The 13,225-nt window shown below is 39.7% G+C and overlaps 1 protein-coding gene across 1 annotated transcript in view; it reads left to right on the forward strand.

Annotated features, from left to right (window-relative positions):
- Window positions 1–2,078: 2,078 nt before the first annotated feature.
- Window positions 2,079–13,225, forward strand: part of spon1b (spondin 1b) — a 49,463-nt gene continuing 38,316 nt past the window's right edge. Inside the window, exons 1-6 of the mRNA XM_057330207.1 lie at window positions 2,079–2,762; window positions 3,375–3,481; window positions 7,375–7,508; window positions 10,757–10,830; window positions 11,129–11,245; window positions 12,210–12,358. Of these exons, the coding sequence (XP_057186190.1) occupies window positions 2,531–2,762; window positions 3,375–3,481; window positions 7,375–7,508; window positions 10,757–10,830; window positions 11,129–11,245; window positions 12,210–12,358 (813 nt within the window). The 5' untranslated portion in view covers window positions 2,079–2,530. The remainder of the gene's footprint in view (window positions 2,763–3,374; window positions 3,482–7,374; window positions 7,509–10,756; window positions 10,831–11,128; window positions 11,246–12,209; window positions 12,359–13,225) is intronic.

Here is a 13,225-nt window from a genome sequence, read left to right on the forward strand (position 1 = left end):
GAATGTCCATCAATTAAGAAAGGTGTTGCCATGTAGACCAAGTTTAAGAAACAGTTCCCAATCACTTTAAAAACCCACCTCACAAACTGTACCGTTCTTGTACAGCGAGTATAATATGAACAAAATGCAGAATCAAACATTTGTCAGCACTTTTTCCGAAAGCTGCCAGTCATACCCGGAGGCCTGAATCATTTGTGGTCACAAGGGTAGAAAACAAGCTGCACAGCCTTATGATCTGTTATTCATAACGCTGAAAACCGACTGAAACAGATGAGACGAAAGCTGAGAGGGGCTTTTTCGCTTCGCAGGTCCACTCCTGCCCTGGTCTCCAGTTGCCTTATGGTTTGCTGAGGCGGCATGCGATTAACATATTCATGAGAGGTGTTTTCGCACCTGAGCTTTTACACGTCTCCCCGTGCTGCATGTGGCAAAAATCTGAATTTTTTGTTAATGGTGCAACTTTTGAATTCACTGTGATGTCTTGCTCGGGAGAAACATATCATACAGTACGGAGTGTGTATGACCTCACCGGGATATCAGAAACTTTTTTAGCAGTTGAAAGCAAGCTTCCTGGCAACCTTTGCCGTTTCCTTAAGTAGTAAAAGGTGTCTCAGTGATGCATTAAGTTGCCATCTGGCTTTATCACCCGTAGTTTTGACTCAAGACGTTGTTACCACAGTGACATCTGGATGCAGAGGTTCATACTGGAATAGCTGCTTAAAGGGATAGTTCAGCTGATAAATTAAAAATCGTGACGCAGCTCTTTTTTTCGTAAAATAACAGTTTGTTGTCATCCTTTCATACTGAATTCATACTCCTGAACTTTAGTGCTATCGGACATAATACACTTCCTGTAAAATGTCTTAATCGTCTGATAATAATACCTTCTCTAAACTTTCTTTTCTTGTCTCTCTCCAGTGTTACGAAGCCCCTGCCAAAGATGAACCGAAGCGTTAACAACAGCTCAAATGCCGCTGGTGTGTTTCAATCACACGAACCCCGAGCTCACTGGTGCAATACAGCCAAACAAACCTTCTGCTGTATTTCACACCGGCCCCTCGTGGTGTCACAACCCCAGAAGCAACTACTGGCAGATCAATAGGTCAGGTGACAAGATCACACACAGGTTAAGTGAACGTGTGAGATGCCAAACAAACAGCTCGGCCTGGAAAGTCATTTTTTATAGGCATTTGTTGGCAGGTTTGGTCTTTGTGATGTCACACAAGGTATTGGAGGTATTGGTAAGTGCCTAGTTGCAACCCTTTTGGTGAGCCGCCTGTTTATCACTGTCTGTGTTTTGTGTCTGCGCAGATCTAGCCCTTAGTGTCTGTGTAAGTTATTGTTGCAAAAGAGACACATTGATGTTATAATGTGTATTAACAGAGAATCAAAAATACTTGGAAAGATTTAGATTTTGCTTTGTTAAATGTATATTTAACAAAGAAACGCCTTTAAAATAAAAGTAGTTGTAATTTAATGGACTCGAATGTTTATTTACTTAGCTAAAAATGTAGATAGCAGGTTTTATATTTCCGTTGTCTTCCGTTACGTTTACCACCAATATATTTTTAGTTTAAAAGTAAAAAATTATATTACCATTATGTAATAGAATATTCTATTTCAAACATAACTTAAACGAAGACGAAATACAAAATAATAAATTAAATTAAATGAGTGTTTAGTTTTAATGTGTATTACTATTGTATTAATTTACATATATTCATTTAACAGACTCCATAGTGACTTACAAACGAGGGAGCATTCATTTTGTCTTAAAAGCCAATAAGCAAAGCTAGATTTACAGATGGGAATAGTTCCAGGAGCTAGGAGTGAACAGCATAAAAGTATTTTATTTTGGCTGTTAATAATTAAACAAAACATTTAATTATAAAACTAAATGATTAATAATATTCATTAGGCTATTATGTCATTTATTTAACCTTTAAAATGGTGGTGAACCAGAAATAAATACGCAAAAAAATAAACATTTTTAAAAGAATAACAAAACATTCTCCGTGCGTAAACAAATAACAGGCGGAGTTCCCCAAATCATAGCGCGCGACCCCCTATGACTCTCTCCGCCTGCTGCTGCAGCTCCCGGCTGATCAAACATCGTCTCTCCCTCTCTCTCTGAGCATGAATGTCAGTCTTTGGCATGTGTGCATGTCTACAGTTTGTTTAAAGTCTGCCGGCTGAATCTCTATTGGTTATGCTATTCTCTATTGGTCTGCGCTCGGTTATCACGGAGACCATACAGGCATTTCACAGTGTGAGTAAAGTCAACATCAGTCTCGCGCTCCGCTGAGACGCGACTACCAGCCGTCTGCGATCTCCACATTAGCCGCTCAGCTGGAATGGATACGGTGTCTTTTCTCTGTTTTATTCCCTAAATGGACCTCCAAATAGACAAGTTCCGTCGATTCACGCAGCATTGGATGTTCTGTTTGTTTTGATCGTCTTTTCCCGTTGTTTGGCGGCTGGTGCTTAAGATCGCAAACTTGTGTTTGAATAGCCAAGCGCACAGGCGAGAATGGGTGCGATGGACAGAGACGCGTTGGTTGCGCTGATCATTTTCTTCAGTGTGGTTTGCGTGCCTACGGAAGCGTCCAGGAGAGAGACCGCGGAGAGAGAGTCGAGGTCGGATGGTTTCTGTCGAATCTTACGGACGCAGACGCGCGGCGCTCGCAGAGACGGACAGAACGAATTTCGGCTCAGAGTTGAAGGAGATCCGGAAACTTACCAAGCGGGGAGCATTTACAGAGGTTAGACAACATAAACATGTAGCTGTACGTCTTTATATAAAACAATTTTGGTTGTAAACATCGGCGCATAAGATATTGGAACTGGTAAAGCTTTGCGTAATAACGCAAAGGTCATGGGTTCGAGCCCGGATAAAAAAAATGTACCGAATGTCGCTTTGGGTATGCATTAAGTGTTAGCTGGAATCGTTTACAAGTAAACATTAGTATTTGTAAAGTTTTATATGCTAAATATTTGTGAAAACACATGTTGGGAAGTGAGTTAGCTAGACAATGCTACTGGTAAGCTGTCCAAAGGGTGTTCACAAAATATTTTTACTGTCATTATAATTTCAAACATCGCCAGTTTTCATTTTATTTCAAATAAATATAATGTCTCTATAATGTCATTTTCAGTGCTACTGGAAATATGTAAGTGGTCTATTTATGAGTTTTACGTCCAGCGTGTTTGTACATGCATATGTATTCACTGCTTCATGTGAAAAGCACTCCTACGCAGTCAAACTTACATGCCAAATGTGCGAACAGTTTGCAACTTGCCCTGGCACACTGTAGAGATTTGACCTACTGTTAAGCTCATTTCTGGTATGACCCACATTCCCTTTCTTTCTCCAGTGAGTTTGCACGCTTCCAGTCCATCTTACTTTCGCGGATTTACCCTCATCGCGCTGAAGGAAGGAAGGCAAGGTGTCAGCCCTGATGATTATGCGGGTACTTTCAAGGTGAGAGATTACTGTGACCCGATATAACTGCCCTGAACTCTAGAGGAGACATTCTAATTGCAGTTTCTGCAGAAACGATTTGCGTCGGATTGTCTCTGCATGTCCGTAGACGCAGTACATGTGCAGAGTGTTTTTTTCAGGAGCATTAGAAAAAGAGAACATGTTGAAGAAAGCAACACCTGTGACATGCTGGTGGTACATTGGGACCCAAGTCTGAATCCGGCATGGGTCATGTCCCGATCCATTTTTTCCTTCACCCACTTTCCTGTTTGTCTCTTCTGTCCTCTAAATAAGGAGGTTAAAAAAGTCTAAATAAATACTTGGGAACAGTGAGTTTGAAGCACAGGTGAGAGTTCAAGCTTGCAAAGAACACAGAGATCTTTCTATTTCTCTAGACACACACGCTTTGCAAACTACTTAGAGCAATGAGTTTACAGTATAATCAGATCAAGTCACTCAAAACTTTCAAAAATAGCAATAACAACTGTACTGTAAGGTCCTAATGTCTGAGACTGCTAGGCAAACATGCTTTTTAAATGTAATTCATCTATAAATTTTATTAGCAGCATTTTCATTTTGCGATAAGTGAACTGGCAAAGGCTTAACAGTTAAATTGCATTTGTTTAGTGAGCTAAAAATTGTGCAGAATCCTAAATATTTCCTCTATATTTCAGAACCTTTTTTTGTTCTTTTGCTTAAAATTCTTCAATGCGGTCGCGGACTTTTGGTCCCCTCTGTTCAGCGCATATCATACAAATTATGTCAATTTTCCTCAATAATAGCTTTGCGAGAGAATGCTTAGCTGCAGAAAATTATGGCTGACAAATATAGATTTCAGATGTTGTTGGCAAGAGTAGATGATCATTGAGAGAATATATACATCAGAATTGATTTGGATAATCTCTGTGTCATATTCAAGGATGAGCTATGGAGACTTGTGACCTCTTCCGGTCAAGAGTTTGTGTTTAGCGATAATAAAGTTTAAAATGGCATAAGTAACGTCTCTTCTTAAAAAATGAGATCTGTCATTTCTTCAGAATCAGAATTTGCTTTATTGGCCAAGGGAATTTGTTGTGGGTTTTTTTATAAGCTCTTGGTATTCGACCCAAGAGCAGAGCTATACAGAGGTTAAATCTCCCAGACACATTGCTCCTCATTGATAATTCACTGACCAACTCACAGTCATATCCTCTGAGAAAGACAGGAGCCCTATCATTTAGTGCTCTCCACATCAAACCGCACTGCCGGCCAGACTGAAGCAAGAAGGCTGTTAGCGCGGACATCTCTCCCCCCAGATCTCATTAGCCGCACTTGCCGCTCGGCGCTCCTCACCGCTGTGTGTTCTCTCAGATTGCCTGCCGGATGTTAGCTAACGTCCGCCTCTGTCGAGGTCTTTAACTGGGAATTCTCCTGTCTTGACAGTTTAAATTGACTGAAAGGTAAAATGAAAAACACAGTAAAGACAAGAAACAAAAAGGAAAACGGAAAGCTTTTCTGTGTGTGGGTGTTTATTATTGTTTATTATTGAGGACACAATATATTGCGCGTGACGGTTGAGGTTATGAGAGAATCATTTAGGCGTCCTCTGTAGTATAGTGACACAATTTGTAACTTCGGAATCTATTTTTACAAGACCACGTTTAGCAGAGAGTTTGACCCATTTATTAGGTTGCTGAGATCCTCTGATTGAGGAAGTGTTGAGTTTGGTGGATCCTGGCCCTGACCATGACTTGTTTTATCTGCAGAATGCAATGATACACGTTTTTTGGTGATGAAATTTTATGTTTAATTTCTCACTTAAAGTGATCGTTCACCCAAAAAGGAAAATTCTGTCGTCATTTACTCACCCTGTCATCATTTACAAACCTGTATGACTTTCTTTGTTTTGCAGAACACAAAAGAAGGCACCCATTCACTTGCACTTTTGTCTCCAAACAGTAGAAGTGAATGGGTGTCGGCACAGTTCGGTTACGAACTTTCTTCAAAGTATCTGTTTTTGCGTTCTGCAAATGAAAGAAAGTCATAGATTGTTGAGTAACTGATGATAGGATTTTCATTTTTGGGTGAACTATCACTTTAAGAAGAGACCGGGGCTAGTTGTCACATGGGGTTGTTTAGTTGCTTTATTTATTTTTGCATGTTGGTTTTAATAACCTAGCCTTTCATAACTATAATATCAATAGCATTTTATTTTTACTGGCAAGAGTCATCTATATTGAAGACAGGTAACCGAAAGGTTTCTTAATGTCAGGTTGGGGCAAGTTGTCACGTGTTTTAAATCTTTTTTGTTATGACAACGTACCCCATATAGTGTAGTAGCATGCCTTGCTATTGGGGCATGTTGTCACAGAAGGTCATAATGTGTTTAGTGAACTGTATTTTTTTCTCATGAACTATTTACCGTAAGATCGTAAGTCTATGCCTGGAAATTGGCTTTCAAAAATAAACCTACTTTGATAAATATTCACCCAAGTAAATATTGTGACTTCCGTGATCTTAGAGGATAAAAACTGAAATAGACTTTCCTAGCATCTCTTTCCGTAAGGTCTTATTATACTCATATATCTATAAAATACCTCTGAAATGCAGAAGAACAAAAGGACATTATTGTTTTGCGGACAAAACCTCATTCAGAATTGTTTGCTGTTTACTTCTGTTTACGATGCCTTTCAAAATATTCATATTCATCAGTCATCATGACAGCTCATACATAGTGTTGTTGCTCTGTTTGTGCTAGCACGACTTGACAAACAACTCTCGGGCCAAACCAGCATGGTTGAAATAAACATCTCGACATTTATTTAGTCGAATCTCTCCGAGGAACCCCTTGATGATAAAACATACTCAATTCCGTGAGGAGACACGATTATTCACTTAGGCCACTGCTTGTGTGGCGATGTGTTTGCGTGCGAGAGAGACTGAAAGAGGGAGAATTTAAAACAGTAAACACAAATCCGCTCTTGCTGTCCCGCAGGAAGTGTTGCTCGGAGCCACAGTCAAAGTAAACTCTACTTGTCTTGTTTCCTTCCCTCTTCTCATTGCAGCTTTTCAAGACAGCTGCTTTTTACCCGGAAAACAATGTACCCGGCTGCCTGGCCCACATGGCCTCTTTTAAAATAAACACTGTTGAAACGTCCTACAGCATATCCTTTCAAAGTTTACCCCAGTTTCGCTATTAATTTAAAAGTTTCCGGTTCGCTGTGCGTTTTGACCGAACAAAGGAACAAGGTTGCTTGTGATGCCAAAAGTGCATTTCTGACTTTCTTTGCAAAAATGAAGGACAGAAACCAGACGCTATTGTGTGCAGCTGCAGGTTTACACAAATATGTGTGTACGTAAAAGGTTGGGAAGTCGAAACAGAGAGAAAGAGAGGCAGCTATTTGTTTTTTTAAAGAACACAAAATGTTACATTTCATTACTTTTTTCCAACATTTTGTTCAGAACACTCATTCTGTTATCACAAAATCACGCTTACATTGTTTGACCCTTAACTTCCTGAGATGGCATATTACATGCTCCAAAGAATAAAACTGTATCCACGGTTGTGCGAATTTTTTGATTAAATGTCATTAAAATGCTTCATTGCAAATTGCTTTTTACAAACCCAAGGGAATTCTGCATTCCCATTATTGGTGAAATTGTAATTTTGTGATCAGTAAAGAGGTAGTAAGATCTTCTATTTTCTGAAGACAATTTATGCTTTTTCCTTTTTTATCTTTCATCATTTTTTTATCCCTTTTAAACATAAATTATATTCCACATAAACACATTTTTACACTACCATTTCATCCCGATCCCTGTGATTTCACGCAACGAAGCTGTATGAAACACTGTTTTAACTACACGTACTGTGAAGTTTTGTACCGTATTTAATTGCCAGTGTTGTTCCATAGCTCATCGATGAAAGCGACACACAGTTCATGACCAACTGCCCCCCGGCCGTCACTGAGAGCATCCCTAGGAGACGCACGAGGATACAGGTGTTCTGGACAGCGCCACCTTCTGGCAGCGGCTGTGTCACCCTCAAGTGAGTTATTGCTGTTTTTTATTTTCATCTTTATCTTTGTGTAGCGGATCTGTGGCTTTGTGCTGATGGATGCGATATTTTGGTGCTGATTTGATAGATTGTTGAATAAATGAAAAGGATAACAGTGAAAAGAGGAAAAAAAACATACAGTCTGCGGCTCTGTGCCATTTGTGTCGAGAATACAATGCCTTGTCTCATTTAAGCCTTTCTTTATCAGTCACCTTTTGGCAAAATATGGTAAAGATAAAACAATAGCTGTTTCGCTAACGTTTAAAGGTCCAGTGTATGATATTTAGCGGCATCTAGCGGTGAGGTTGCGAAATTGCAACCAACGGATCACTCCATTCCTCCCCCTCCCTTTCGAAGCACTACGGTGGCTGACACAGAACTAAGATGTCGTCACTTGCCGAAGGAGATAACGTATTTACGAAATGCTCTCTGTGGAGCGGTTTGTCCATTCAGGGCTACTGTAGAAACAACATGGCGACCTGTGGTGTTTGTAGATAGAAATAGCTCATTCTAAGGTTCATTATGTAAGGTCTTTATACACTTTTGAAGACATATTTGTGTATATTGGACCTTTAAGCTATGATACGATATGAAGATGAAATGACGCAATAATGATTGATTGACAATGGGCTGTAATTTTATATTAATCTGAAATTGGCCTTGAGAGCTCCTGTCATGTGTTGGAGGCTGAAAGTGAATATTATGCAAATGAAAAACATTTTAAAGGGACAGTTCACCAATAAACAAATGAATAAAAATCAGTCAATATTAATCGCCACCGTGTTGTTCTAAACCAGTATGACTGGAACACAAAAGTCACTTTCTGAAGAACATCCTGGCCACACTTTGTCATATAATGTAAGTGAATAGGACTGGAGCTGTCAGGATTTTTACATAAAAATCTACATTCTATCTACAAAAGTACACCATATGACTTATGGCATATGATAACTTTCTACTGTATGACAAACGAAACTATTTAAACCTTCACCTTTTGTGCTCCACCAAAGAGAAAAAGTCATGTGGGTCTAGAGCAACGTCAGGGTTAGTTATCGACGCAGAATGTTCATATTTGGTGAATTTTTATATAGGGTTTTATATATTCTGAACTTTCAAATAGTTTCCTCCCACTTCATGGTCCTTTACCGCACACAGAAGAACACAATGATGGTCCTGAGCTAAACAAAATGTGCATTATCTATCTGTGTTGCGGTGTCAGTGTTCCCACTCCACCCCCTCGTGCTTTCATGATGTCTTCATATCTTTATTTTCTCGCCCACTCTTTTTGAGGTCATAAACAACTTTAAGTGCCTTTGATGCACTGAAGACATCTGAAAGTCTCTCTCGGGCCCTTCGGTGCAGTATAGTGCTGTTCATATACCCATATTTTCCCATTTCATGTGTCTGCCCTCAAAACATGGTTTACGAAAATCACATTCTGCAGATCTCCGAATGTCAATCTGGCTTCGTTCACACTTCACACAAATCCAATTTGGTTTTCAAATTTGGTCTGTGAGACTAATGGATTTTTTCACTTGCAGAATGACAGTGCAGAGTTCAGAAAGTGTAGTCAATCTCTGGCGCTTGTGTATTGGTTCCTATAGTTAAAACGTTGAAAAAATGTTCTTACCAAAAGTACTTGAATTGGGTCTCACCACAAATGAGATGTTTTTAGTGGGACGTCGATTGTTATTTTATTCGGGAAGCTGTATTCTTCGTATGATCTGAATCCATATATTGTCTGTAGTCCATGCCTTAATGCAAACTCCAGACAATTTTATTATGTTTATTTATCTGTATTTCACACAAAATGTAGCGCTGAGAAACATTTCCTATGCCAGTGGTGTTGTAGTCGCTGTTACTCAGTGTTAGTGTGTCAAACCGTGGAGACATTGCACGTCGTAGCACCGGGCCCATTGCCAACCCCCAGGCTCCAAAACACGACCGGCTATAACGTCTAATGAAAAACAAATAAAAGTGCAATTACTTCTGGAATCCTTCCAGCACGTTTCTAAAGAAATGTCAAGAAGACCTAGGATTGGAGGAAGCTTCATTTTTAGACCTTGGGGGTATCCAGCTGTGGAAGGGAGACAAGATGTTCCAAACATGATGGTTTGTTTGACACGCTTTGAGATGGTGTTGACATGTTTAGTTAAGATTATCAAACCCACAGTGGCCAAAAGCCAGAAGAAGTGAACTTTTTTATTGGAGCTTGGGAAGTCTTGAGAGGTCACAGATTTTTGCCACCTGTTCAAGGAGAAGTTTATTAAGGCTTTGGACGACAACATCACAACTTCAGTGCACTTCAAGCAGCCCAGCTGAGCCAAAGATCCATCAAGTCCTCAAGCTAAACACATTCTTGGAATTTAAATATTGCATAAAGATTTCTGACTCCCGTTTTCTTCCATTCCTCCATTTTGATAAGGTCGGCACCAGTTTTCCCTGTGAGCCACCCACACAGCATATGAGGTTACTCTCAGGAGGGCATAGCGTTATGAACAATTCTAACATATATCATATCCATCACTGACAGTAGATAGACTATAGGGGGATGGAGAACCAGCGCTCACCATTGGAATTCCACATGGATCGCAGTGGAGCAAAGCTGATCTGAGCTGAGTGTGGTTTGGTCTGTGGGCATTTCAAAAATCTTCTTCTTTCTGGAAGATATTTAATGTGGATGTTTCTCTATGGTTTTGTATTCGAAGGCCAAACTGTTTAAAGCGTTTCTGGTTACATATTATTATAAATGTTACTGAACAGCAGTGAACTGAATGATGTGTGCGGTTGTGTTATGCTAATTTATGCTAATTTACACCAGACTAGCATTTTGCACCAAAGCCCATGTTAATGGTTCAGTTCACCCAAAAATAAATTTGCGTCATCATTTGTTCAGCTTCATGTCATTCCAAACCCGTTTATGAGTCTTCATTAAGTGGAGCACAAAAGAAGATATTTTGAGAAATGTTTGGGGTCCATATAAAGGAAGTCAATGGGAGGCGATGTTGTTTGGTTACCAGCGTTGCAGAAGAAAGAAAGTCATACAGGTTTGGAGTCACATGAAGGTTATAACAGTATGTTCATCTTTAGGTGAACTATCCCTTTAAGATATGCATTAGGGTGCATTGTTAATGCTGTTTTGCATGTGATAATGGTGTGAAATGTTGTTAAAAGCATGCTTTCTTAGAACTAGATAAAAGACTGAAATAGCACAAAAACTTTTAATGTCTTCATTACAGGGCCAGTGTTGTGCAAAGAAGAATCATTTTCTTCCAAGATGAGGGCTCTCTTACCAGGAGATTGTGTGAGAAAGGTAATATCAAAGCTGGATCCCCTCATGCACGCCCATGTGCATGTGATTACATTTTTACATCTACAAAATCAGTTTCCTCGGCCTGGTGTTCTTTTATTTCCCCAGCATGCTCAGTACACAGCCCTTTTTTTCTTCTTTTCTTCTTTTTTTGATGTTTCTGTTCCAAAGAATAAGCTGTAAATGCTTGCGATTATGCATGCCGTCTCTTAGATGTCGTAATATGCGTGTACGTTTGTGTGCGGATGTGTTATGGTTCGCGTGCATGTGTTATGTGGAAAAAATGTTTTTTGAATGGCAGATCCAGGTGCAGCCACCGAGAAACCAGTTCAAGAGTGCTGCGCTTGTGGAACGGCAAAGTACAGGGTCACTTTCAATGGAAACTGGTCTGAGAAGGCGCATCCTAAGGACTACCCAAGTAAGGAAAAGCCATTTGCAAAGTATATTATTACAGTATCATGCTAGGATTGAAATCTACTACACAAATATGAGCAATGTGCTTTGGAGAAAGAAGTACAGGCATGGGTGAGCAGCAATATGTTTTCCTCATGGATTTTGCTCCCTGGCCTGGTTTGCTAATACAGCAGTCGACAAGACACCGGGTTTATTACCTATGTGTGCTTCAGCAAAAATCCATTAGGTTATATACAGTCGGACAGGAAGGCGAGTCTACCAGGACGTGATCCTTTGTGAAATAACACACAGATTTTGTCACAGAGCACATTGCTACTTTGGCTACTTAAAGGGACAGTTCACCCAAAAAGGAAAAATGTGTCATCATTTGTTCCCACTCATGTCGTTCAAACCTGTATATGACTCTTTCTTCAGTGAAACACAAAAGAAGATATTTTGAGAAATGTCTTGATGGTTTTGTGTCCATACAATGGAAGTCAATGGGGTCCAGTGTTGTTTGGTTACCAACAAACTTCAAAATATCTTCTTTTGTGTCCTGCAGAAGAAAAAAAGTCATACATGTTTGGAATGACACGAGGAGTAAATGATGAAAGAATTTTTATTTTTGGTGAGCTATTCCTTTAATAGATCTGTAGAAGCAGATCTAGTTGATATATGCATTAAATATGTGTATGTCTCTTTAAGTGATGGGTAAATGCTTTATTGTATAAAGACACACGCTAGTAAGTTTCTTCAGATGATGAATTAGCTAGTTATATCTATGTGATTTATCATCGTATGAGGTCGCATTGTACTTGTGTTCACACTGCTTAATGAATGAATTCGTCTTATTTTTCCATTCATGAGATAAAGATAACAAATAATTGAATTTTGATTCCAGTGATCAAATTGTCTGCCCTCAAAAGTCTTCAGTGTCTTACACACAGCAAAGATAACGGGTATTTGTTCACGGCTCTTCTGTCCCAAAGGACGTGCGAATCATTGGTCGGCCCTCATTGGTGCATCTCACACGAGGAGCTACGTGTTATGGGAGTACGGAGGTTTCGCCAGCGAAGGCGTCAAACAGGTCGCTGAATACGGATCACCCGTCAAAATGGAGGAAGAGATTCGGCAAAAGGTAGACCCTCCGGATAAGATATTGGGATTGACTTCAATTCAAAAGATAAGGTCTAAAGAGAAAGATTAGGTTGTCCCGGAGATTGCACTTTGTTGACAAGGATTAGGCTTAATACATTGTCGGACACATTTCTCTAGACAGTACTGTATACAGTATTTGTTTGAGATATAACAAACTGGCCAAAATGGAAACATGTCCTTGTTCAAATTTATTATTCATAATAAGCACTTGTAAAATGATAAGGGTACGAAACTCTTTCGTCTGAAATAACGTCAGATGTTGATCAGTTAACACATGGTTCTGTCTGGCATCTTAATTAAAGCATTATTCAGTATCGGCCAATGTTCACATTGTTGTAAATGAATGTTAATTTTAACCACTTGAAAGACACGTTAACAGTGGCGTTCTGAAGCAGTGCAGGAGCGGCCAGCCGTTTAGCAGTTTAGTGGAAAGGCGTGTGCAGTATAACTCACAGTTAATACAACGTTGGAACTGACGGGCTGCTTTCATGAGAATTTTAAAGGTCACCTGGGAGAGGTTCACATCCTACATCTCCCCATTTATCTTTTACACAGTGCACCGTCGGTAGATTTGCAATGAATCTTGAAGCATCTCAGATTGATGATCGTAGTGTCTTTTCTTCACATGCAAATACGGCAGATTTTTTAACCTCCGTCTCTTGTGGCATCTTAAAAATGTGTTTTTAGGCCTTTTGCATTTAGGCTGTCATGCACTTGTTTTTGAGGGGATGTGGGTAAAGCCCTGGCTCATGAGGTACGCTATGTGGACTACGAAGTGACCAAAAATACCTTTTACCAACTAAGTGGTTCTTATATTAAGCGGGGGCATTCAAGGTGATTTAGATCT

This window comes from Triplophysa rosa, linkage group LG3 (genome assembly GCF_024868665.1).
Source record: "Triplophysa rosa linkage group LG3, Trosa_1v2, whole genome shotgun sequence".
Lineage (NCBI taxonomy): Eukaryota > Metazoa > Chordata > Actinopteri > Cypriniformes > Nemacheilidae > Triplophysa > Triplophysa rosa.